This window comes from Camelus ferus, chromosome 32, assembly GCF_009834535.1.
Source record: "Camelus ferus isolate YT-003-E chromosome 32, BCGSAC_Cfer_1.0, whole genome shotgun sequence".
Classification (NCBI taxonomy): domain Eukaryota; kingdom Metazoa; phylum Chordata; class Mammalia; order Artiodactyla; family Camelidae; genus Camelus; species Camelus ferus.
Genome location: NC_045727.1, coordinates 21,048,583 through 21,074,120, shown reverse-complemented (window position 1 = coordinate 21,074,120; position 25,538 = coordinate 21,048,583). Strand labels below are relative to the sequence as shown.

The 25,538-nt window shown below is 59.0% G+C and overlaps 2 protein-coding genes across 2 annotated transcripts; one reads left to right on the top strand and one right to left on the bottom strand.

Annotated features, from left to right (window-relative positions):
* Positions 1–1,191: 1,191 nt before the first annotated feature.
* On the bottom strand, positions 1,192–15,559 carry DDX51 (DEAD-box helicase 51). Its single transcript, XM_032472245.1, is given in 15 exon segments — positions 1,192–3,046; positions 3,233–3,367; positions 3,471–3,534; positions 3,642–3,743; positions 3,881–3,997; positions 4,085–4,200; positions 4,280–4,478; positions 4,620–4,765; positions 4,836–4,944; positions 5,076–5,131; positions 5,133–5,183; positions 5,275–5,346; positions 5,431–5,576; positions 5,823–5,973; positions 14,974–15,559. Coding segments are annotated over 15 exon segments (2,034 nt in total). The 5' UTR covers positions 15,517–15,559; the 3' UTR covers positions 1,192–3,019.
* Positions 15,560–15,598: 39 nt separating this feature from the next.
* On the top strand, positions 15,599–20,754 carry NOC4L (nucleolar complex associated 4 homolog). Its single transcript, XM_032472246.1, is given in 16 exon segments — positions 15,599–15,779; positions 16,102–16,222; positions 16,674–16,780; positions 17,057–17,164; positions 17,313–17,462; positions 17,545–17,644; positions 17,733–17,767; positions 18,158–18,208; positions 18,299–18,410; positions 18,618–18,678; positions 18,794–18,839; positions 18,841–18,905; positions 19,029–19,189; positions 19,280–19,362; positions 19,644–19,757; positions 19,846–20,754. Coding segments are annotated over 16 exon segments (1,548 nt in total). The 5' UTR covers positions 15,599–15,662; the 3' UTR covers positions 19,963–20,754.
* Positions 20,755–25,538: the final 4,784 nt, after the last annotated feature.

Below are 25,538 nucleotides of genomic sequence, written 5' to 3'. Positions count from 1 at the left end.
GTGATATTTACAAATTTTGAAAGCATTAAAAGAATGCTTTTCAGGAGTGACCCTGAGGACCATGAGGCACTGCACATTCTGTCTAGAACAAAACATTTATTTTTTTAAACTTTTTTTATTGAGTTATAGTCATTTTACAACGTTGTCAAATTCCAGTGTAGAGCACAATTTTTCAGGTACACATGAACATACATATATTCATTGTCGCATTTTTTTCCCTGTGAGCTACCACAGGATCTTATATACATTTCCCTGTGCTATACAGTATAATCTCGTTTATCTATTCTACATTTTGAAATCCCAGCCTGTCCCTTCCCACCCCGTGCCCCCTTGGCAACCACAAGTTTGTATTCTATGTCTGTGAGTCTGTTTCTGTTTTGCATTTATGTAGAACAAAACATTTTAAAGTGATTCTTGGTCCCCTAAAAGTTTTGGGGACCCCACCACGTGGCAGAGACTGGTGAAGGAATGTGGCTGGCGCAGTGTGACGGTGCTGAGGCATTTTAAGAAGGAAAACCCAGCCCCTGCTAAAGGTCCCGTTTTCCTGGACAAAATCACCACACTTATCTCAGAGGCACAGAGCGATGCTGGTAAGTGGACAAAGCAGAGCTGTAAACCTGGAATGGGGAGCCCTCCCCCAGGTGCAGCAGTGAGAAGGCACAGAGGTTCGTTTCATCGCAACTGCCAGAGGTTACATACTCGTTTCTGGCTTTTTTCCCCTAAACGGAGGCACTGGGAATTGAACCCGGACCTCATTCACGCCCAGTCCCTGCTCTACCACTGAGCTGTGCGTCCCGCCCTGCTACTGGCTAATTTCTTTGACTTCTTCAGATCTCAAGATAGTCAGGAAAACTTTGATTTGCCAAAGTAAATTTTTTTGTACCTTGGAATTGGCATATTTTCGAGTTAGTTTTTAAATATTATAAAATACATCCTCATAAGAATTCAAACAACACAGAAAAATAAGAATTCCTTTCTTTCCTGGCCTCCTCAGTCCTATTTATCCCACCCCCAACCCCACTTTTTTTTCCCCTTCACTTAGCAACAGGTCTTCAACGTCTACTCAAGTCAGGAGATAGATTTAAAAAAAAAAAAAAAAACCACAATATTTTTACGGCTGCATAATTGTCCACAGTGAGCAGATACCGTGTTTATTCGATTATTCCCCACAGACGGGTTTCACCTTGTGTCCGACTTCTGCTGCTGCGAGTCATGAGCATTTTTATACGTGGTTCCCAGCACTTGCCTTCTGTAGGCTAGATTCCCATTAGTGGGAACTAAATTGGGAGAATGGGTCAGGGGATGTGTACATTTAAAATCTTAGTTGGTGCTGACAGGGTTATTTCCCAGGAAGTTACAGCCGCTTACATTGCTCTCGGCCACGCGCAGGGGCCCTCTGCTATGTGAAGCTTTGCCAGCCGAGCGAGCGGGTGGCAGGGCTTCCTGCCCCTGTAGAGGCCGCCTGTTCCTCCCAGTTTCCCTGTAAGCTGCTTTCTGACTGGCTGGGAGAAGCTCTTCGCTGTTAGGGGTGGTGCTCCTCTGAGGCTGTAAGTCACATCCCGCACATACCTTCCCCGACTGTGTTTTGTCTTTTGACCTTCGTGTTTTCCTTTGTGGCATCTGGGTTTCCTGTCATGCTTATCAGGGAAGTTTTCACTCTCCCAGGATTAGAGAAATACTCTCCTGCAGCACCTTCGAGGGAACATGATGGCTGGCTTAGCTTTTAAGAAACACTCTGCCCCGTTACGAGCTTACCTGAGGCAGAGTGACTGGGCCCTGGAGGAGCCTGAAGTTGTTAACGACGAGGTTAAAGTTCCCGGGTTTCATTACCTGTCGTGGAAGTGGGTGGCATGGCCTATACTTACACAAGTGTACCTCACAGTTGCATCAAGACATTCTCCTTTCACCCCAGAACCAGTTACAGTAACTTGAGGATGGGTCTGGGACCCACACACAGCTGAGGCCACCTGCACCCGTGTGCCAGCGTGGGGGTCAAGCCACTCACACTCTCTGCACCTGCCCTTCCAGTTCTTCCCACGCTGTTCCAGGCTGTGCCACGCAGGGTGGTGGCGCCCAGAGCCCCCTCAGCAGTGCCCCTTGCAGGTAAGTACCTGGAGCTGGGAATCCTGAACACGCACATCTCAGCGTCGAACCCTGCCCTGCACTGTCCCTCAGGGCCCCAGGCCTTGGACCCCGGCACGCACCCAGCGTGCCAGGTCTCGCCCACGTGACGCACACCTGCACCACGCATCCCCTCGGGTGACAGCCAGCACACAGGACGTGAGGGCCGGTGTGTCGATTGTCACTCTGCTGACGCAGGTGATGCACCTTTAGGCAGAGACGAAGAACCTCAGTCCACTCCGATTCTACGTTTGTTTTAATGCCAGCACGTGAGTTTCGGAAACGAGGCTTTCTCATCCACAGCGGTCAGCGCCCTGAAGCTCGTTTTCTGTTCACGTGATGGAGCCCATCTCGCTCCGAGCTTGTCTCCCGCGGTGACGAGTCGTGAAGCAAAGCGTCGGTGACCACAGTGCAATCCTGATCTGTGACACCTCGTGAGGAACAGTTCCTTCCCGGGTCGGCTGCCCAGGGCCAGCGGGTCCCCAGCTGGGGCCTGGCACCACCACCTCACACACGGGAGTGGGGCTCATGCCCCGAAGCACTGAACCCAGAGTTACCCCGAGGCCAGCCCCCACCTTTCAGCCAAACACACGACAGACGCCATCCAGTCAGTTCTGAGGCAGTTTCAACCGGTTCACTAAAACCTCATTTCCAGAAAAGCCCCGAGTGGAGGCTGACCTTGTGCGTCCTCAACGGTCCCCTGGCGGGTCTGGTGGGGCGATGAACGCACGGGTCCAGGGGCCTGGCTGAGGCGGCAAGCTTGGGGACAGAGCCCTTTCCAAGGAGGAATCCCTGTGATTTGCTCCCAAGTCCAGCAGCCAGCGCTCAGATGTTTCCAGAAAGGTGGAGACCCCACCAGAAAGGGACGGACCCCTCAAGGTCCACCCACAGCCCTGGCCTAGGCCGCCTTCTGCTTCTGCTCCTCCTGCGGGAGGAGAGGGGGAGGTGGGCACGACGCCCCCCCTGCCCGCCCCCCCCCACAGGGAGAGATGCCCAGAGCTCACTCAGAATGAGGAGTCCTGACCCTGGCACCCCCCCACCCTAGGCCTGGGGCGTCCCCTCCCCGTCCCCTCCCTCCACGGGCGGTGACACGAGGCAGCCCAGCCCTCACCTTGACCGCCCTCTCCAGCTGGGACAAGGCCTCCTCGTACCGCGGAACCAGCGGCTGCAGGAGCTCGCTGGGGGTGTCGTGCCGCTGCAGCCCCGGAACCCCACCTTCAGCCAGCATCCGGAGGAATCGCCTCTCCTGGAGGGGAGCACTCGAGGGGTAGAGGTCCCCGTCCTCCCCCGTGCCCACAGGAGAGCCCCACCCCCGGCCTCCTGCTAAGACCCACGCCACGTGGACTGACCTGCACTTTGAGGAGCAGCGTGAAGGCCTGTCCGGTCTTCCCAGCGCGGGCGGTTCTGCCGACCCTGAAACCAGGCACAGCCACCTCCAGGACGGTGGCCCCTGGCCCTCTCGAGGCCACCCCCACCCAGACCTAGGACCAGCCCCCACAGGCGCCCCAGGCCAGCCTCACCGGTGCACGTAGGTCCGCAGGTACTGGGGGGCGTCGTAGTTCAGCACCAGCTGCACACCCTGCACATCGATGCCGCGGGCCGTGGCGTCGGTGCTGACGAGGCTGGTGGGACACGAGCGGCTGGGGGCCCTGCCCGGGGCCAGGAGCAAGGCCCCCCACCCCTAGCTCCCGTGCCGTGGAGTTGGGAGCGCCCCTCAGGAACCCCGAGCAGGGCCCCCGCCTGCCGTCCGGGCACTCACAGCTGAATCTTCCCCTGCTCAAACTGCTTCAAGATCATCTTCCTCTGACCAGGCCCGTAGCGAGAGGAGAACTCGGCCACGGCCACTCCCCCGAAAGCCTGGACCAGCAGGAACAGCCTGGGCGGGAGAAGCCAGAGCCGGGTGGGCGAGGCCAGCGCCACCTCTGCCTCGGCTCCTGCCCCGCCCTGCGCAGCCAGGCCTCACCTGTGGGCGTTCTCGCGGGAGTTGGTGAAACAGAGGACCCTTGAGAACTTCATTTCCAGGATCAGGTGCAGGACGACCAGCGGTTTGGAGCGGAGGCTGCAGGGCACGTAGTGATGCTGTGGGGGACGGCGCGGGGTTGGCCAGGGCCCGGGTGCCGAGATGTGCCCCCTCCCCAGCCCCACGTGCCCTGCTCACCGCGAGCCCCGCAGGGAAGAGGTACTTCCCACCCAAGTCCCCATCCACGTCCACGTCAGGGGCTCTGAGGCCCCTGCGCACCGGCCCCGTGGAGAAGAGCCGGGGCTGGAAGAGGCCGAGCTGCTGCAGCTTTTCGGGGTTCTGGGTCAGGGTGGCCGAGAAGAGCAGTTTCTGCAGTGGCGTCTGGGGACAGCAGATGCTGAAAGAGAGGGGGTGCTGGGGAAGCAGCCCAGCCAGCCCACCCAGTGTGTGTGGGGGTGTCTCAAAGACGGGGGCAGTGGGAGGGACCTGGGCCCAGGGCTGCTCTCCTGGGTGTGAAGCGTGGCGCAGGGCCAGGTACCTGGCTGCGGTCACAGCCTGGGGCCGCGTTCTCTGCAGCAGAGCAGAGGGGCCCCTGGTGCCCCCGCTGGGGAAGGCCGCCGCCACCACCCGTGGCAGCCAGGACTGGTGCATGCTGTCGATCATCCGGTCAGCCTCGTCGATGACCTGCAAGAGGCAGGAGACCAAGGTCAGCCTCGGCTCTGGGCCCGGGCCTCCCTCCAGGCAGGTGACCTACCAGGAAGCGGAGGTGCTGGAGGCTGAATCCTGGGGTTTGGTCGATGTGGTCCACCAGGCGGCCGGGTGTGGCCACCACGATGTCGGCCAGGCAGCGGAAGCCGTCTGCTCTGTGGAACAGAGAGTGGCTCAGCGGGGCCCCTGCCCTGCGCCCTGCTCCCCACCCCCAGGGCCAGATGGCCACACTGGCTGCACAGAGTGGGCCACCTCCCGGGAGAGCCCGCAGCCCAGCAGGACGTACGTCTTCTGTACCAGGCTCTCCTGCTCCTTGGCCAGCGACTTCTGCCCGGTGACCAGAGGCGACCCGCAGGGAGGTGGCGTCTGTGTAGACGTTGAACACTTTGCTTACCTGGAGGAGAGCAGCCGTCACCAGCATGACCGGGGACCCCACTGCAGCGAGAGCAACCTGGGGCTGACCGCCAGGCGTGGGGCCCACATACCTGCTGGGCCAGCTCCTTGGTTGGCAGCACGGCCAGGGCGCGGACCTGGCACACGGCTCGGGGCAGCAGGGCCTGTGGGGGTGAGACAGCCGTGTGAGCAGCAGCAGCTCTGTGCCTGCCAGACCCGCCTGGCCGGTGAGGGGCCCTCACACTCACCTGTACCACAGGGATGACAAAGGCCAGGGTCTTCCCGCTGCCCGTCGGGGCGGAAACACAGAGGTCGCTGGGCCAGTAGCCGCCTCTGCTCACCAGGAACCCGCCGGCTGCGCTCTCCAGGAGCGCGGGGATCACCGCTGCCTGGACTGGACAGAGAGGGTGAGGGGCAAGTCACGTCTGTGCAGACGCCCGGGGCTCACGAGCACAGATACCGGGCTGCGAGCGGCCTCTCCCGGCTCTGCGACTCCAGGCTGGGCGGCTCTTGCTTGAGGCACCAGAGCCTCCAGGGCCGTCGAGAGGCCCGAGACGCCGACACCGAGCACAGGGGCGGCCTGCCTCTAGAACGAGCCTCCCCTCCTCCGCCCGCCCCTCCCCCTGCCCAGGCAGGGCACCTGGAAAGTAGGACGAGATGCCCTGTGCCCGCAGCTTCTTCTGCAGGTCCGGGTGCACTTCAGGGATGTCCTCGATAGGCACTAGGCCTTCCGTGACATTCTTTCCAACGCAGCTTGGTTCAGCCAGCCACACCGGCAGGAATGGCTGGACCTGTCACAGAGGGCGGGAGAAGGAGGCCGGGTGAAGAGGCCTGAACCCGCCTGTCCAAGCCCTGCAGTAACCCCTCTCCCCTCAGGAATCTCAGTAACCCCTCTTCCCTCAGGAATCTCAGTAACCCCTCTCCCCTCAGGAATCTCAGTAATCCTTCTTCCCTCAGGAATCTCAGTAACCCCTTTCCTCTCAGGAATCTCAGTAACCCCTCTTCCCTCAGGAATCTCAGTAACCCCTCTCCCCTCAGAAATCTCAGTAACCCCTCTTCCCTCAGGAATCTCAGTAACCCTTCTCCCCTCAGGAATCTCAGTAACCCCTCTTCCCTCAGGATTCTCAGTAACCCCTCTCCCCTCAGGAATCTCAGTAATCCTTCTTCCCTCAGGAATCTCAGTAACCCCTCTCCCCTCAGAAATCTCAGTAACCCCTCTTCCCTCAGGAATCTCAGTAACCCTTCTCCCCTCAGGAATCTCAGTAACCCTTCTCCCCTCAGGAATCTCAGTAACCCTTCTCCCCTCAGGAATCTCAGTAACCCTTCTTCCCTCAGGAATCTCAGTAACCCCTCTTCCCTCAGGAATCTCAGTAACCCTTCTCCCCTCAGGAATCTCAGTAACCCTTCTCCCCTCAGGAATCTCAGTAACCCCCTCTTCCCTCAGGAATCTCAGTAACCCCTCTCCCCTCAGAAATCTCAGTAACCCCTCTTCCCTCAGGAATCTCAGTAACCCTTCTCCCCTCAGGAATCTCAGTAACCCTTCTCCCCTCAGGAATCTCAGTAACCCTTCTTCCCTCAGGAATCTCAGTAACCCCTCTTCCCTCAGGAATCTCAGTAACCCCTCTTCCCTCAGGAATCTCAGTAACCCTTCTCCCCTCAGGAATCTCAGTAACCCCTCTTCCCTCAGGAATCTCAGTAACCCCTCTCCCCTCAGAAATCTCAGTAACCCCTCTTCCCTCAGGAATCTCAGTAACCCTTCTCCCCTCAGGAATCTCAGTAACCCCTCTTCCCTCAGGAATCTCAGTAACCCCTCTCCCCTCAGGAATCTCAGTAACCCCTCTCCCCTCAGGAATCTCAGTAACCCCTCTCCTCTCAGGAATCTCAGTAACCCCTCTCCCCTCAGGAATCTCAGTAACCCCTCTCCCTCAGGAATCTCAGTAACCCCTCTTCCCTCAGGAATCTCAGTAACCCCTCTCCCCTCAGGAATCTCAGTAACCCCTCTCCCCTCAGGAATCTCAGTAACCCCTCTCCCCTCAGGAATCTCAGTAACCCCTCTCCCCTCAGGAATCTCAGTAACCCCTCTCCCCTCAGGATTCTCAGTAACCCCTCTCCCCTCAGGATTCTCAGTAACCCCTTTCCTCTCAGGAATCTCAGTAACCCCTCTTCCCTCAGGAATCTCAGTAACTCTTCTTCCCTCAGGAATCTCAGTAACCCCTCTTCCCTCAAGAATCTCAGTAACCCCTCTCCCCTCAGGAATCTCAGTAACCCCTCTCCCCTCAGGAATCTCAGTAACCCCTCTCCCCTCAGGAATCTCAGTAACCCCTCTCCCCTCAGGAATCTCAGTAACCCCTCTCCCCTCAGGATTCTCAGTAACCCCTCTTCCCTCAGGAATCTCAGTAACCCCTCTTCTCTCAGGAATCTCAGTAACCCTTCTTCCCTCAGGAATCTCAGTAACCCCTCTTCTCTCAGGAATCTCAGTAACCCCTCTCCCCTCAGAAATCTCAGTAACCCCTCTTCCCTCAGGAATCTCAGTAACCCCTCTTCTCTCAGGAATCTCAGTAACCCCTCTTCCCTCAGGAATCTCAGTAACCCCTCTTCCCTCAGGAATCTCAGTAACCCCTCTCCCCTCAGGAATCTCAGTAACCCCTCTTCCCTCAGGAATCTCAGTAACCCCTCTCCCCTCAGAAATCTCAGTAACCCCTCTTCCCTCAGGAATCTCAGTAACCCCTCTCCCCTCAGGAATCTCAGTAACCCCTCTCCTCTCAGGAATCTCAGTAACCCCTCTCCCCTCAGGATTCTCAGTAACCCCTTTCCTCTCAGGAATCTCAGTAACCCCTCTCCCCTCAGGAATCTCAGTAACCCCTCTCCTCTCAGGAATCTCAGTAACCCCTCTCCCTCAGGAATCTCAGTAACCCCTCTTCTCTCAAGAATCTCAGTAAAACCCCCCTCTCCCCTCAGGATTCTCAGTAACCCCTTTCCTCTCAGGAATCTCAGTAACACTTCTTCCCTCAGGAATCTCAGTAACCCCTCTTCCCTCAGAATCTCAGTAACCCCTCTCCCCTCAGGATTCTCAGTAACCCCTCTCCCCTCAGGATTCTCAGTAACCCCCTTTCCTCTCAGAATCTCAGTAACCCCCTCTTCCCCTCAGGAATCTCAGTACCCCTCTTCCCTCAGGAATCTCAGTAACCCCTTTCCTCTCAGGAATCTCAGTAACCCCCTCTCCTCAGGAATCTCAGTAACCCATCTCCTCTCAGGAATTCTCAGTAACCCCCTCTCCCCTCAGGAATCTCAGTAACCCCTCTCCCCTCAGGAATCTCAGTAACCCCTCTTCCCCTCAGGATCTCCAGTAAACCCTTTCCTCTCAGAATCTCAGTACCCCTCTTCCCTCAGGAATCTCAGTAACCCATCTCCTCTCAGGAATCTCAGTAACCCCTCTCCCCTCAGGAATCTCAGTAACCCCTCTCCCCTCAGGAATCTCCAGTAACCCCTCTCCCCTCAGGAATCTCAGGTAACCCCTCTTCCCTCAGGAATCTCAGTAACCCCTCTTCCCTCAGGAATCTCAGTAACCCCTCTTCCCTCAAGAATCTCAGTAAACCCCTCTCCCCTCAGATTCTCAGTAACCCCTCTCCCCTCAGGATTCTCAGTAAACCCCTTTCCTCTCAGGAATCTCAGTAACCCCTCTTCCCTCAGGAATCTCAGTAACCCTTCTTCCCTCAGGAATCTCAGTAACCCCTTTCCTCTCAGGAATCTCAGTAACCCCTCTTCCCTCAGGAATCTCAGTAACCCATCTCCTCTCAGGAATCTCAGTAACCCCTCTCCCCTCAGGAATCTCAGTAACACCCCTCTCCCCCTCAGGAATCTCAGTTAACCCCTCTTCCCTCAGGAATCTCAGTAACCCCTCTCCCCTCAGGTTCTCAGTAACCCCTCTTCCCTCAGGAATCTCAGTAACCCCTCTTCCCTCAGGAATCTCAGTAACCCTTCTCCCTCAGGAATCTCAGTAACCCCCTCCTCAGGAATCTCAGTAACCCCTCTCCCCTCAGGATTCTCAGTAACCCCTCTTCCCTCAGGAATCTCAGTAACCCCTCTTCCCTCAGGAATCTCAGTAACCCTTCTCCCCTCAGGAATCTCAGTAACCCCTCTCCTCTCAGGAATCTCAGTAACCCCTCTCCCCTCAGATTCTCAGTAACCCCTCTCCCCTCAGGAATCTCAGTACCCCTCTTCCCTCAGGAATCTCAGTAACCCCTCTTCCCCTCAGGAATCTCAGTAACCCTTCTTCCCTCAGGAATCTCAGTACCCCTAACCCCTTCCTCCTCAGGATCTCAGTAACCCCTCTTCCCTCAGGAATCTCAGTAACCCATCTCCTCTCAGGAATCTCAGTAACCCCTCTCCCTCAGGAATCTCAGTAACCCTCTCCCTCAGGAATCTCAGTAACCCATCTCCTCTCAGGAATCTCAGTAACCCCATCTCCTCTCAGGAATCTCAGTAACCCCTCTCCCCTCAGGATTCTCAGTAACCCCTCTTCTCTCAGGAATCTCAGTACCCCTCTCCCCCAGGATCTCAGTAACCCCTCTTCCCTCAGGAATCTCAGTAACCCCCTCTTCCCTCAGGAATCTCAGTAACCCTTCTTTCCCTCAGGAATCTCATAACCCCTTTCCTCTCAGGAATCTCAGTAACCCCTTTCCCTCAGGAATCTCAGTAACCCTCTTCCCTCAGGAATCTCAGTAACCCATCTCCTCTCAGGAATCTCAGTAACCCCTCTCCCCCAGAATCTCAGTAACCCCTCTCCCCTCAGGAATCTCAGTAACCCCTCTTCCCTCAGGAATCTCAGTAACCCCTCTCCCCTCAGGATTCTCAGTAACCCCCTCTTCCCTCAGGAATCTCAGTAACCCCTCTTCCCTCAGGAATCTCAGTAACCCCTCTTCCCTCAGGAATCCTCAGTACCCCTCTTCCCTCAGGAATCTCAGTAACCACCTCTTCCCTCAGAAATCTCAGTAACCCTTCTTCCCTCAGGGATCTAAGTAACCCCTCTCCCTCAGAAATCTCAGTAACCCTTCTTCCCTCAGGAATCTCAGTACCCCTCTTCTCTCAGGAATCTCAGTAACCCCTCTCCCCTTCAGGAATCTCAGTAACCCCTCTTCTCTCAGGAATTCCTCAGTAACCCCTCTCACCATCAGGAATCTTCCAGCTCATACCCCTACTTCCCTCGAGGAATCTCAGTAACCCCTCTCCCTCAGGATTTCTCAGTAACCCCTCTCCCTCAGGATGTCTCAGTAACCCCTCTCCTCTCAGGAATCTCAGTAACCCTTCTCCTCTCAGGAAATCTCAGTAACCCCTCTTCCCCTCAGGAATCTCAGGTAACCCCTTCTTCCCTCAGGAATCTCAGTACCCCTCTTCCCCTCAGGAATCTCAGTAACCCCTCTTCTCTCAGGAATCTCAGTAACCCCTCTCCCCTCAGGAATCTCAATAACCGTTTCCCCTCTGTATACTCAATAGCATTTGAAGCCTGCGGCCTGGAGGAGCCTCCGGTACCTGTTTCTTGCGTTCTTGTCACTGTCCACGCAACACGTGCTCCCACCCGTAAAAAAGGCGGATGGGACGTATGGGTGGCTGAGCTCTCACGGCTTCCGTGAGGCTGTGGTGTCCACACACCCACTGGGCAAATCCCTGACAGTCTGGGCAGAGACCCACTCAACCCTCTGGTACTGTGTGAGACCTTAAGGAGGCTTTCCTCTGCATCCTGAACACCCTGCCTCCCAGTTTCCTTTTGCTCTTGAAGCAAGATTTACAAACTGAAGTGTCCCAACCGTCAACCTGGACAGTCCCATCCCAGGGGGTCAGGGACAGCCCCCATTTATCCGGACGAGCTCTAGCAAAGGATCTCTCTGCTTCGGTTTTCCCCCGCAGGGCCTTACATCTGTATGCAGCAGACCTGCCAACGTGTAGCCTTGATAGAGAGTCTTCTGACTCAAGCACCATAATGGCACTAGAAAAATCGGCCTCACGTGGGGATAAAGTCTCCCTCTAAGGCCCAAACGTCCACTCACAGGGCACAGTTCCTGGGCCTCACAGTAACCCCAGGAACAACGGGTTTGCCAGTCCAGAGAAACAGACTACTCTAGATATGGGGACCCCAGAGATTTCCTGGGAATGGCAGGGTTTTGTAGGGCCTGGACTCCCCAGTTTGGCCTCATAGCAAAGCTGCTCCGTGCAGCTCTACAGGGACCAGAAAAGGAGCCCTGAGATGGACCAGGCACTGCAAACCCTCTAACAGGCCCCCACAGCGCCCCAGCTTTAGCTCTGCCTAATCTACAAAACCCTTTCTCCTGTTCGTGCATGGAACGCGGGGTTGCCCTGGGAGTCCTTCCACAGGACCCACCAGGCGGCCTGGAGCATCTCTCTCTAAAAATCTGGATCCTGTGGCCCAAGGAAGGCCCCGTGCCTCAGACCTCTAGCTTCTGTAGTTGAAGAGGCTTCGAAATTAACTCTGGGGCACAATTAACTGCCTACCCGCCCCATCAAGTAATGGGCATTCTAAATTCAAAGCCTTTTCACTGGGTCTCTGACAGTCGGATCACCAAATAGCAAACGCTCCTCTTAAAAACTCCTGAACTCATGATTAAACAGTGTCAAACCCTCAGCGCAGCCCCTTCACTTCCTGACCCAGAGGCTGACTCCTCTACTGAACACTCATGCCTTCAGATACTAGATCTGACTTGTGCTGCTAGACCAGACTTACAAGGTAAGCCGCTCGAGGACCCAGATGACACCTGGCTTCCTGGTGCTGGGAGTCTTATGTTAAATGGGGCTCAACTATACGGTTACACCGCTGTGAGCCTTGCCAGTGCTACAGAATCAGGGCCTCCTCCCGGAGGCCCCCCTTCTGCTCAGAAGGCTGAACGCACAGCTCTCACCCGAGCTGTGCAACCAGGGGCAGGAGTGAGGTTAAACGCTGGCACTGACTCATCATGCGCCTTCCGTGTTGTTCACACACATGCCGCCATCTGGTGAGAAAGGGGTCTTCTCACAGCACAAAACACACCCACCAGACATGCTTCGGAAATCTCAGACTTGCTGGAAGCTGTAAATTATGCTTCCTACACATGGCAGTGATTCCGTCAAGCACATCAAAGGGTAACGTGAGATTTCCCTGAGAAAAATCACAAAGCAAACAGGCCAGAGAAGCGGCAAAACTCCCCACTCAGGCAGCTTTACTTCCAACCCGCATGCCGGGGACCCCTCAGAACACTGAGGGAAAATGCAGGAGGCAACAAACACGGGACTCACTTTCACTCCGGAAGATGGCTTAATAGCCCTGAGGGTAATGGTGACTCCCAAGAGCCTTAGTGCGGAAAGCACCACAGAACCTCCACGAGTCCACCCCCTTGGGGGCAAAGGCCCTACAGGACTTAACACAGCCTCCGTTCGCAGGAAAGGGGACTTCTCAAACCCTGCGTGACACCTCCCACACACGCCCAGTTCGTCGCCGGGTTAATAGCGAGGGACACGTTAGGCCACCGCCTCTCCTTCACCCAGTTCAGAGAAGAACCTCAGCCACCAGGACAGGACTGGCAGATATAGCTCACCCACATGCCCCCGCGTAAAGACCTAAACTACCTCCCGGCATTTATGGACTCTGCCACAGGACGGACTGAAGCTTTCCCCACGAAAACAGAGAGGGCACCAGAAGTAGCTGCTGCTTTGCTGGCTCATGGTCAGTCCGTTGTGGCCTACCCTGCTCCTTACAACCAGACAACGGCCCAGGTTTTGTTCCTCAAATAACCCAAGGACTGGTAGTAGCCCTGCAAGTCAAACATCGTTTACATGCTATGCGGCACCCCCAGTCCTCTGGCAAAGTAGAGAGCGCCAACCAAACAGTAAAAAGAGTAAAATAAAAAAGAATCCTAACAAAACTTACGCAAGAAGCCCAGCAGTCCTGGTCCACCCTCCTCCCTACTGCCTTGTTACGAACACGAATTACTCCAAAAGCAGCAGCTCACTAAGTCTCCAGGCTCCCCCGTGGCAGGCCCTTCCTCCAGACAAATTCACTAATAGCTTCTGAGAGGCACCACCTGGCCCACCACGCGGTGACTTCAGATCAGACTGCAGAGGCCCTGCTGAGTATCATGATCATGCGAGTCCAAAGCCTGACCCTGACTTTCAGGAAATTCCCATCCAAACCTTGTCCCCAGGGACCGGGTTTATCTCAAATTCTTCCACAGGACAAACAGCCGCTTCAGCCTGTCTGGACGCGGCCTCATCCGGTGCTTCTGACCGTTCCCATGGCAGTGAGGCTAGATGCGCTTACTCCTTGGACACACCTGTCCCACGTAAAGGCTGCCGCCCCGCAGCCCTTGAAAGTGGATGAGGAGCTGCTGACAAATACCTCGTACAGCTGTGAACCCCTAGAGGCGCTCCATCTACTGCGCAAATCAGGCGCTAGTCCCAATCCCCAGCCCAGGGAGTGCCACCTGCTGGGCTAACCCAGCAGCGTTGGATTTGAGGCCAGCTCCCGTGTGGTGTCCACATCTGCTGGCTTGCCGTGGTCGGCTTCACCCCTACAAGGATCTGATCGGAAAGAGTCTTCCACGTTTACTCGTCAACTAACATTTAACATGAATGAAGATGTAACTTGTCATGACCCTTTAAAACGCCACCCTTTAAGGGCACCTATGTGAAATCACTAACTACGACCTGTCAAGGTGGCCCACAGGAAACACCGCTGATCTGCCGTAGCTCAGGCTGACTTGTCTCAGCCCGCGTTTCCGCCACGTCGGAGTCATAAAGCCCACCAACCTGCCATACACCAAAGCCCCTCACCTCATTTACGGCCAATCAAACATCTGCTCCCCTGTCCCTTTGTGTTCACAGCCCCTTCCCCAATAAAAGACCCTGCACGCTCACCCCGAGCTCACGCAGGCACCATCTGCGTGGCCCACTGCTGCCTGTAGCAGCCTATCTATTAAACTTCTCCTTTGTTTCTTAAACCTTCCTTTCTCTGTGGTAAATTCTTTTACTGCCCGCGACACTGGCCTGCTGTGTCCCTCAACACTTACCTTCACCCCTACAACATCCACCCTCTGAGCCCCACCTGCAAGGCCCTCCGTGACCCAGTGCTCTCCTGCCTGCACCTTTGTTTCCTACTGCTGGCTGTGCCCCAGGCATGTGAACCCCCGTTTTTCTCACACACAAAGCTCCTTGCTACCTCAGGGCCTTTGCCCCAGCCCTGCCCTCTGCCTGGCACACACTGCCCTGCCACCCCCCCCAACCTTAACTAGGCTGATCCCTGTCTTCTAATCCCAACCCAAAGTGGACCTCCCAAGTCTGCCAAATCTCTTGTGCTTCCTAGTGACCATCACCCTCCAAACACCCTTTAGCTCGTGTATTTACTGAAATCTCTTACGCTAAGATAAACTTGCGCAACTGGCCCAGAAACCTGGTAGACTCTCCCATTTTGCCTGCTAGGTTGGTGAGCACAGTGGAAGCTCCTTAAATGTGCACCCCGAGTAAGCGAAGCTGTTTAGAGAGATCTCTGTGACAGCAGCACGGAAGCCGATTTCATATACCAATTTAGAAAAAACAAAAACACCCACAGAACTCTTACAATTGAAGTTCACACAGCATTCAAACCACTAGCAGACACTGCAGGAAAGGCAGCTGAAATGTCCCTCGTTACCCTGCTAAGGTACTCACTGGACACACACCACCGCCCTCCAAGCTACCGCAGTAATAGGAGCGGCAGTAAGGACAGCCACCCTGGCCCTGCAGCCTTCCACCCACCCCGGGCCGCTCACCTTTGGCGCCCTGCTCCTCCCGAAGTCCCCGAGCACCAGGGCCTGGGCTGGGGGCCCAGGGGCCTCTTCGGGGAGCGGGCCGCCTGGGCCCTCCGGCGGCCGTGCTGCGTCCGCGGCCACGCTGCTCTCCTCCGGCGCCTCCTCGCTGCTCTCTGCGAGGCAGAAGCGGGGCCGGGGCCGCGCGTCAGCCGCACGTGGACACGAGCCCCAGGGCCGCGCGCCCGCCCGGCTCCGCGCCGCCCCACCTGCGCCCGCGTCCTCGCCGTCCGCTCTCCGCCGCTTGCCGTTCGGCTCGCCCGGGCTCGCCGGCGCCCCACCGCCCTCGCGCCTCCGCGTTCTGCGCGGCCGCCGCCGCCGCTTCCCCGCCGCCTGTGCGGGCTCCGCGGACCCCGCGGGCTCCTGCTGCAGCGGCTGCCTCTGCAGCTCCCGCTCTCGAGCCCGGCACTGCAGCCGCTGCAGCAGCGCGCGAGCCCGGCCGTCCGCGTCGGCCTCCGCCCCGGCCGCCTCAGGGCCGCCGTACCGCGCGACGTGGAAGAGCGCCATGCCGGCCGGCCGCGCGCCTCTCCCGCCCCGCGCGCCGCGATGACGGCGCCGGCGCCGGCCGTGACGTCAGCAGCGCGCCCGCCACGACGTCAGTGGCGCGCCGGCGACGGGCGGCAGTGTTGATCTTTCCCGCGTGGGGCGGCGGCATGGAGCGGGAACCCGGCCCCGGGGGCGCGCGCCGGGCGCTGGGCCGCCTGGTGGAGGCGGTGCTGGCGAGCCGCGGCGAGGCCAACGCCGTGTTCGACATCCTGGCCGTGCTGCAGGTGGGGCACGTGGGGTGGCGGGGTTCGCGGCCGGGTCCTGCAGTTGGAGGCCAGAGTGGGGACCTCTTCGGGCTCGGACGACGCGGGGCTTGGCCTCGGATGAGGGCAGATCATTGCAAAGCGGGATTCGCGACTATGCTGGGGATTTTCTCCCGCCTCGCAGGGCGCCCGGTTTGAGGGCCTGGTGAGAGGTTTGGCAGAGGCGGGGCGGGAGGGGCATGCCGAGATCAAGGGTGGGGTGCGATGGGGCTGGAGTCCTGGCCGGGAAAGGGGCAGAGGGCGCAGTTCCCGGCGGGGCACCGAGACCCGCCTCTCCCCGCAGTCTGAGGACCAGGAGGAGGTTCAGGAAGCCGTGCGCGCATGCAGCCGACTCTTTGGAGCCCTGCTGGCCCGCGGAGAGCTGTTTGTGGGCCAGCTGCCCTCTGAGGAGATGGTCATGGCAGGTGAGCGTCCAGGAGGGTCTAGTCTCCGGGAGGGTTGGACAGAGACCTTGCTAATATGGGATGAGCCCCTCCGAAACTCCATCATAGGGCCTGTAGGTTGGTAGGATCTAAGGCTTTGTATGGGGGAAGGGGTAGACCTCGAATACAGACCTTGAAGCCAGATTTAAGTAAAAGTTGAGTGTGGTGTGACTTTATTTTTTTTTCAGCACTCATGGAATTTGATGTGTTAATTCCACAAAGAATCAGGGTTACGTGTCACAGTCCTTGGCATGTCTGAGTGTTGGGGTAAAGAGAGAGGACCCTCTAGGCAAAGTAGGGCCCACTCCCCCTGCGGGGATTGCGGGGGTGTTGGTCCTGCCCCAGCTCTGGTGACAGGTTTCCACTTGTTCCCTGGTTGGGTGGAGTAGAAGGCAGTGGGAGGGTGAGGCTGACCACCCTGCCCCACCTGCAGGGTCCCAGGGGGCCACTCGCAAGTACAAGGTGTGGATGCGGCATCGTTACCACAGCTGCTGCAACAGCCTGGGGGAGCTCTTGGCCCACCCCTCCTTTCAGGTCAAGGTGAGTCTGGGTTGCTGGCCTTGCCTCATCCCTGGACCCCCCCCAACCCCCAGCTCCCTGCTCATCAAAGGTCCGGGGCTGTGGCTGCAAGTACTTGTCTAGATAAGGACGCTCTCTCTTTCTTTGGCTAGTTTTCTGGGGTGTGGGTTCCTTCTGTCTCCTGACTCACAGGAATGTGATTTGGTGGATATTCTGAATGCCAGGGGGACTCTGGGCCTGTCTGCAGAGGGTGATGGGGTGGGAGCAACTCGATCCCTTTGTCACCTGTCCTTCTAGGAGCTGGCTCTCAGCACGCTTATGAAGTTTGTGCAGCTGGAGGGTGAGCACCCCCTGGAGAAGCCCAAGTGGGAGGGCAACTATCTGTTCCCCCGCCAGCTCTTTAAGGTGAGGGCCAGGGCTACCCATTCTGGGTGGGTTGTGGGGCTCAGGGGGGCTCTAGTAGCCCATCCGGACTCTGCTCTGTGAGCTCCGTCCCTGGGCTGTCTGTCCTGGGAGCAGGAGAAGTGCTCACCGCCCTGCCCCCCACACCCAGTTGGTGGTGGAAGGCCTGCTCTCTTCGGAAGAGGACCGCTCCCTGCTCCTCTCCCAGTTCCGAGAGTATCTGGAACACGATGACATTCGCTACCACACGATGCAGGCAGCCGCGGACACCGTGGCCCGGGTCACTGACGGGCGACCTGAGGTGAGCTGGCCAGTCCTGTATCTGGAGGAGGGGTGGGCAGTGGGCACATGGCGTCCAGGTGCTCAGGCCGGGCCTTTGGCAGGTGCCCCTTATCTTCTGGAATAATGCCTTCACGCTGCTGTCCTCCATGAGCCTGCCCCGCCAGGAGGGCGACCTCTCCAGCTTCTATGTGAAGCACGTGGGTGAGCGTCCTGGGTGGGAGGGCAGGCAGGCAGGTGGGCGGGCGGGGCCAGCCTTGCAGTGCTTGGTGACGCCTCGCCTTCCTTGCAGAACTGTCAGACAAGTGGAAGGTCGTTCATCTGAAGGTGAGACGCCCTGGGTAGGTGGATGGCCTCCCTGGGAACCACCCAGTCCTGGGCCAGCACCTCCTTCCTGGCCTTGACAGCCACCGGGGTCGCCGGGGGGCCCGAGCACAAAGGGAGGCCCACAGGCACACTTCCCAGAGGTCAGAGGTGGCCTGTCCAGTTCTCTCAGGTGCAAGGTGTCCTTGTCCAGGGCGGCTGTGAGCACAGGGCCCGTGGCCATGAGGGAGGCTTGTCCTCACTGGGGTCCTTGGGTTCTGGCTCCTACTTACGTGAGGCAGGAGGCGGGTTGGTGGGTCAGGAACCGGGGTGGTGGGGGCTGCTCAGGAACCAGCGGCCGGGAGTGGGTAGGGGAGTGGCTTGTGCAGCCTCGCCCCTCCCCCTCCCCTGCAGGAGCACAGAAAAGCCTTCCAGCTGATGTGGCTCGGCTTCCTCAAGCACCAGGTAAGGGGGTGGGGTTGGGCCTCGGGCCTGGGCTCCGTCCCCGTGGCTCTTGGAGGTGGGCGGCTGCATCTGACAGGCTGTTTCCTGCAGCTGCCTCTGCGCATCTACAAGAAGGTGCTGGTCATCATGCACGACGCCATCCTGCCGTACCTGGCTCAGCCCAGCCTCATGATTGACTTCCTCACCCGCGCCTATGACATTGGTGAGCAGGGTGCGCCTGGAGGGCCGCGGGCCGGGGCCGGGGCCGCTCTGCGCTCCTGGAGCCATGCATCCGGGGGCCCGACCAGTCAGCAACGTGTGTGCTGGAGGTTTCTTCTCACCTCTGCCCGGCGGGTGGCCTCCAGCTCTGCCAGACTCGTCCCGGGTCAGGGTGCAGTTCGGGGCTCCACAGCTGTGTGTCTGTCTGCAGGGGGAGCCATCAGCCTCTTGGCCTTGAATGGACTTTTCATCCTGATTCATAAGCACAACCTGTGAGTGTCAGCTTGGGGGTCCTGTGGGCCTTTCAGCTCTGTCCGGTCGGCCCTGCCCCGTCCTCCCCTTGTCTTTGCCCCATACGTGCCCTGTCACTTACCTGCACACTCCCAGGGAGTACCCTGACTTCTACCGGAAGCTCTACGGCCTCCTGGACCCAGTCTGTCTTCCACGTCAAGTACCGGGCCCGTTTCTTCCACCTGGCCGACCTCTTCCTTTCTTCCTCGTGAGTGGGGGGTCTTGGGGGAGGGGACACCCAGCTGCCTGTGCCCCGCCCATCCCATGGAGGAAGGGACACTGGGGGCTGGTGTGGGGGGCAGCGGGGTCTCATGCCCACCACCCCACCCAGCCATCTCCCTGCCTACCTGGTGGCTGCCTTCGCCAAGCGCCTGGCCCGGCTGGCCCTGACGGCACCTCCCGAGGCCCTGCTCATGGTCCTGCCCTTCATTTGCAACCTGCTGCGCCGGCATCCAGCCTGCCGTGTCCTCATGCACCGCCCAAGGGGCCCTGGTGAGTGCAGCCGGGGACCCTGTGGAAGCCTGGCCTGAGAGGCCAGCACACGGGGCAGATGGCAGACCAGAGTCTGGGTCTTGTTCCTAGAGCTGGACGCCGACCCCTATGACCCCGGAGAGGAGGACCCAGCCCAGAGTCGAGCCCTGGAGAGCTCCCTGTGGGAGCTGCAGGTGAGGGCCCTTGCCTGCCCGAGTCACGCCCTGGACTCCCTGGAGCCACCCCAGCTGGGCGCTGCCCCCCACCACCCAGCTTCTTCTCCTCTGGCCCCTGCCTGCAGCTCCACCGGGTCCCTGGAGATCCCAGCTCGCCTGGTCACTTCAGCTTCCTATGGGAGCCTTAGCCTCTGTCCCCCCAGGGCTCTGAGGTCGTGGGATGTTCCCACTGCTCAGTGCTTCCTGTGCCACTCGCTTTGCCCGAGGAGGGGGTGATGACACCCCACATGCCCTTGCAGGCCCTCCAGCGGCATTACCACCCCGAGGTGTCCAAGGCCGCCAGCGTCATCAACCAGGCGCTGTCTGTGCCCGAGGTCAGCATTGCGCCGCTCCTGGAACTCACTGCCTTCGAGGTGAGGGGTGGTGGCAGGGCCGCAGGGCAGGGGCACCGGGACTGCGCTGTGTGAAGGGTCTGACTGTCTGTCCGTCCGTTCCTTGCAGATCTTTGAGCAGGACCTGAAGAAGGGGCCCGAATCGGTGCCACTGGAGTTCATCCCGGCCCAGGGCCTGCTGGGCCGGCAGGACGACCTCTGTGCCCAGCACTTCACCCTGAGCTGACCTGCGCACCCCGCTTCCCCTCAGATGGTCTTGTTGACTACCTGAGTGGGCTGGTGGGGGGGTGTCTAGGGAGGCACAGATCCTTTGCCTGTGCCCGTGGGGCTGGGGTCAGCAGTGCCGGCCACAGTCAGAAGGCGCCCTCACTTCCGCCTGCGGCCCCCACACCCACGTGCTCCTGGCCTCCCTGGAAAGCCCTGTCAAGGTGCCCCTCCCTTCTCTGCAGCCTGGTGGGGAGGGTCAAGGTGGGGGCTTACGTGGGGCCCCGGCCCCAGAAGCTCCAGCTGTTAAGTGTGCCAGGTGATGGCTTCTGTCAGCCCCCAGAGAGTCCTCCTGTCTCCTAGGTGCCCCCAGGCCCTCTGCACCCTGGTGCCTCCCAAGGTGGGATGGGCACACCCCCGCTGGGGCTGCAGTTAGATTGTGACCTGGGAGTGGCAGGAGGGGCTCTCTGCCCTGGTCAGTCTGGGTGGGCAGCACAGGGAGGGGGCAGAAGCCACCTGTCCCCGGGCAGGCCCCACAGAGGACACCTTTGTGCACGGAACCACCCGTGCTCCGGGCGCACAGACAGGCACTGAGCCGCATGACTCCGGGGCTGAGTGTCTGTGCCCTGTGGGGAGGAGTTACAGGCAGGGGTGGTTCATGCTTTTCCTCCCAAGTGGAGGGAGCGCCAGTGGCCTGCTGGTGTTTGTGGGGAGGTGGTTTTTTCAAGGCTTCCTGTCCCAGGTGCACCTGGTTCTCCATCTATGGCAGCGACTCTGTTTCCTTTGAAAATAAAAAGCTGTTTCTTCAAGGGTGGAGGCGTCACAACTGGTGCTGGCTTACGTGGGTGTGGTGGGGAGGGACCGAGGTGCTGGGGGAGAGACCCTCGCTGCCTCCCTGCCGCCTCCTGTCCGTGCCGTGTGCTTGTATGCCCCCTTCCGCCTGCGTCCCCACCCCAGAGGAGCAGATGTGAGCTCACAGTGGGCTCCCTGGGAGTCAGCAGGGAAGGGTTCAGCCAGTCAGCTTGCCCAGGGGACTGTGCCACTGGCCCAGGGTTCTTGTGCGCCCAGTGGGGGCTTTGGGGCCAGGGAGGTGGGGAGCTGAGTGTGTGCAAGGCTGTCTCTCCACACAGCTGTGTGATTTGGGGACACTAGTGCCCGCCACCCAGCTGCTCTGCTATGCTCCATCTTGCTAAGCTGGTTCGTGCCCCAGGGCCTTTGTGTTGCCAAATCCTCTTCCTCCACAGCTTTCCTTTAGACCCCAGCCTAAGTGACCTTGGGGAAGCCTCCCCTGAGCGTCCCATTTGTAGCAGACACCACATGGCCCCACTGCCCTTTGCTTGTCCTGCTCCAAAGGGAGCCACCTTACCAACCTGGTCCTTGGGGCACAGGGCTTGCCTGGGGCTGGGTGCTGGGGCTCTGGATCATGTTCACGTGCATTTATGGTGGATGGTCTGGGGGTCCCGGGCAGCCTGGCACCAGGAGTGTCACTGTGGCCCTGCTTAAGCCTTGTGCGGGGACACCAGGGGGCAGTGCTGGATGGGCCTGAGGCCTAACACTTTTCTTAATGCCATTACATTAAAAAAAAAAAAAAAAAAAGTCTTATAAGTTACAGAACACTGAAACAAGTTTTCTTGATTTTTGTCCGAATCTGGGGTCCTGTGCTTTCCACACTTCCTTACTGAGGCAGGTGGGGACCCTCCACAGCCGCTCCGGTTCCCCAGCAGCTGCACTTTGCCATGTTTGACTTGGCCAGGTCGTGCGGTCCCTGTCCTCTGCCCTGGTTGTCCTCAGGGCAGAGGGGTGAGTGCCCCTTCCAGGGTCCATGAGGTTGGCTGAGTGGCTGTGGCTGAGGTGAGAGCAGAAGGGGTTGGGGGGCTGTCGGAGGAGCAGACGGGGAAGACGCAGCATCCCCTGGGGGCCTCTCACTGCCCATCCTTGAGGCCGGGGCAGCCTCTGCACATGGGCTGACTTCCGGGCTCCTCGTCCCGGGAGGCTCGATCCCAGACTTCCCAGCGGTCTGGAATCACCCAGGACCTGAGCAAAAATGCAGCTTCTGGTGCAGCTGGCCTGGGACTCCGCGTTCCTGAAGGCTCCCAGGCCAGGTGGTCACAGCGACGGGAGGGCCTATGCTCTGACCCCTCAGGATGCTGTGAGGACATTACTGCCTGGCTCGGTGTCTGTGCTGAAGTGCAACCCCCACATCCTCTGCTTCACTGTCACAGCCTCCCGGCCCAGAGCAAGGCAGCCCCGCCGTGGGTGCGGCTCCCGCAGACAGCCTGGCCTGGCGGCGCCCTCCGTCCCTCTGCTTGGAGTGACGGTGATTTCGTGCTGCTGCCGATCTCTGGGGGGGGCCTCCCCTCCCTGCTCCCGTCACCGCAGCCGCTTGGGTAGCAAACACTGCTTCTCTTCCCGCCTGACCCTGACACATTCACCTCCGTTCTGACTCCACCCAACCCAGGGGCAAGGGGGACCCTAAGCCGCAGAGACCCCGCTTCTGCCACATCCAGACAGGAGCTTGAGATAGAATTCACATCCCCCCTCAGAAACTCAGGAACGCGGCCTTTCCTGCACGTCCTGTGGTCCTGCCTCTGTTCAGTTACCAAGACCCCGTGAGCCAGGGATACACGGGACCGCTTCCTGCATCCCAGAGCGGCCCCCTACTGACTGCCCCTCCGCACGATGCTGGGGCTCCAGTGCCTAAGGAGCCAGAATTTCAGGAAAGGTTTAGCCACCTTGGAGGCCAGCATTCACAAGTGCCCGCCGTGTGCCCAGACACCGGCTGCTGGTCCTCCCCGTGCACGCAGGGCGGCCCTCCCTGTCTCTGTCTCTCCCCTGCCTTGTCTCCCTCCAGGGGCTGAATGTGCTGGCAGGCAATTAAGTCACAGTTACACGAGTAATGAAGAAAGTCTGACGAGATGTGGAGCAGACACCCCAGCAATAATGAATGCTCAAGCATTTAATTGGCATTTAGCAAATTAGCTGCAGAAAACTGGATGTCAGAGGAGTGTTTCCTGAAATGTCATTTGGGGTGTCGAGCTTGGGTGCACCCCCTCATCAGTGCTTTCCCGCTGGGCTGGGGGCCCACAGCTTGCCCCCTCCTGCCCTCCCCTACCCGAGGCACACATTCAGCCACCCCTGTGGTTCAGCCACCCCTGTGTGGGATTGTCCATTAACCGAAGGGGCCTCACCTCCCTGATCTCAGCAGCTGGGGGTGAGGTCTCGGCCTCAGTGACCACCAGCTCGGGCTCCACTCCGTGCTTGGGAAAGTCAAATGACCCCTCCAGTCCTCAGGGGTTTCACCCACAAAGTGGGCAGTTCCAGGAGCTGCAGCTGCCTGGAAAATTACTCCACAACTTAGTGGCCTGAAACTACACAGCACCGATTTCACTCACGTATCTGCAGCTTGGCTGGGGCTTTGAGGCGACAGCTGGTCTCTCTCCACAGGGCGGGTCTGGGGCAGCTGGAATGTCGGGGCTGAACTCACCTGGAGCCTGGTGCCGGCTGGCCGCTGAAGTTGGGCAGGCGCTGGACCGCCCTGGGCTCAGCGTGAGATGGAGCTGGTGAGGAGAGACTGTCGGAGGTTGAAGGAGGCCTGGACCGCCAGCATCGTTTGAGGCTTAAAGATCCATCAAGACAGATGTGCCAAAATAGGGTGGAATGTTTTTTCACGACACAGTTCATTCCTGCTCATTAGAATTCAGGTATGACAGAAGCTGTCATCGGTGGAACGGGAAAGCTCTGCAGGGAAACCCAAGAGACTCTGAAATGATGGAGAAGATTCCCAGGAGACTTCGTGAGGTGGGGACAGCAGCAAGGCTTCTCCAAAGGCCCGAGGGTGGCTGTGTGGCTGGAGGCAAGCGCTCACCTCTGCTGTAGAAAGCCACCAGAACACAACAGATTCTTGGTAAGTGAATTAAATATTAGATGTGTGACCGATGTTCCTACCAGGAGACAGTGTCAGTGTCTGGGCCTCTGAGGGCAGGTGTGTGCTGTGACACCGTCCATGTCCCTCAGTCCCGCGCACTTGTCCTGCCCAGAAGCTGCCCTTGAACCAATCACGAGAAGGGCCCCAACCCCACTCCAGACAGAGTAGCGTGTCTGGTGGTCTCTTTCTACAGAAAAACCTCAAGAAGTCGCTGCAGTTTGAGGCCTGTCACCACGTGTCCTGGACCCCTGGCCTCGGTGGCTTGTGGTCTGAGTCCCTCTTTGGGGTGTGACGACTTGGCTTCTTTGTCCCAAAGCTGACAGGGGGCCCTCACCACCGACCTCCTTCCTGGGCTCAGGCAGCCTCGGGGCCTGTCATTCAACACTGCCCTGCAGGAACTCCTTCTGGACTGGCTGGGGTCCTTGGATGGCAAGGGACAGCCACCTGGAGCCAGCTTCCATCCCCAGCAGGCTGAGGCCACATCGCTGGGAAGACGGCGGCCCCCTGAGGCTCTTGGAGGGGACTGAAGGCTTGAAGTAACAGAAACGGGTACCTTGAGTCTGTAGGGCACAAGGCCCACGGGCGTCTTGCCGAGTGAAATCAGGGCGTGGGCCGCCTGGAGCCTCTGGGGCCATGGGGGGAGTTGCTCCTGGCCTCTCCCAGCTTCGAGAGGCGCCCACATACCTGGGCTCCTGACCCCTCCTCCATCTCAATACTCACGACTCCGACCTCTGCTTCCATTGTCCCGTCTGCTTCTGACTCAGCCTCCTCTTGTGAGGGTCTTTGTGATGACCTTGGGCCCACCGGACACCCAGGACAGGCTCACGTCTCAGACCCTCACCTTGCCCTGCGATGTGGTACGTGCACAGGTTCCTGGGGGGTAGGACAGGGCATATGGTCGGGGAGGGAGTTGGCTCCAGGGGCTGGAACGCCCTCCCTCTGCCTCCCCTCTCAGCCCTCTGCCTCCCTCCATGGACCTGGGCATCATCCACCCTGAAATCCCAGTGCTGTGTGCCAAGACCCAGCAGGGGAGGGCTCGGCGCGCGCCCCGCTGCCATCTCCATGGCCTGGGGTCAGGCCCCTCTGCTGGCAGGCTGGGGCCCAGGTATTGAGTCTGGCCCTGGGGACGAGCAGTGGTGCCACAAACACCGTCCCTGAGGCTCAGCGGATGTTGCTGACTCAGAGCCATGGCTCAGGCCACTGGGCGAGGCCGGTGTGGCTGAAGGCCCAGGAGGAGGAGGCGGGAGTCTGGCTGAGCCCACATCATGTGGGCTCAGCTGTAGCTGAGAATGAAAATGGGGCAGAGAAGAGAAAGACAATGAAGAGATATGGGGACGGTTCTCACGTCCAGATGTGCAGCGCTCCAGGCCTGCCAGGGCAGCTGGGGTGATCGGTGTGGAGGGGCCACCTCCTGGGGGCTTGGCTGGCTCCCAGGAACCAGGGAGGGGGTCCTGGGCTGGTGCCTGAGGGTAGGAGCTTCTGGATGATTCTAGCATCCAGACACAAAGTCACCCTCCCGGCAGAGGCCCCCACCTTGTGGAACAGAGGCAACCCGGCCAGCCCAGGGTTTCCTAACCTGTCTGATCCTGTCCGATCCGGGTCCACAGAACCGACGGGTGTAAGGACACAATTTTTCTGCACCTTCAACTGGGGATGTTTGTTACACAGCCCTG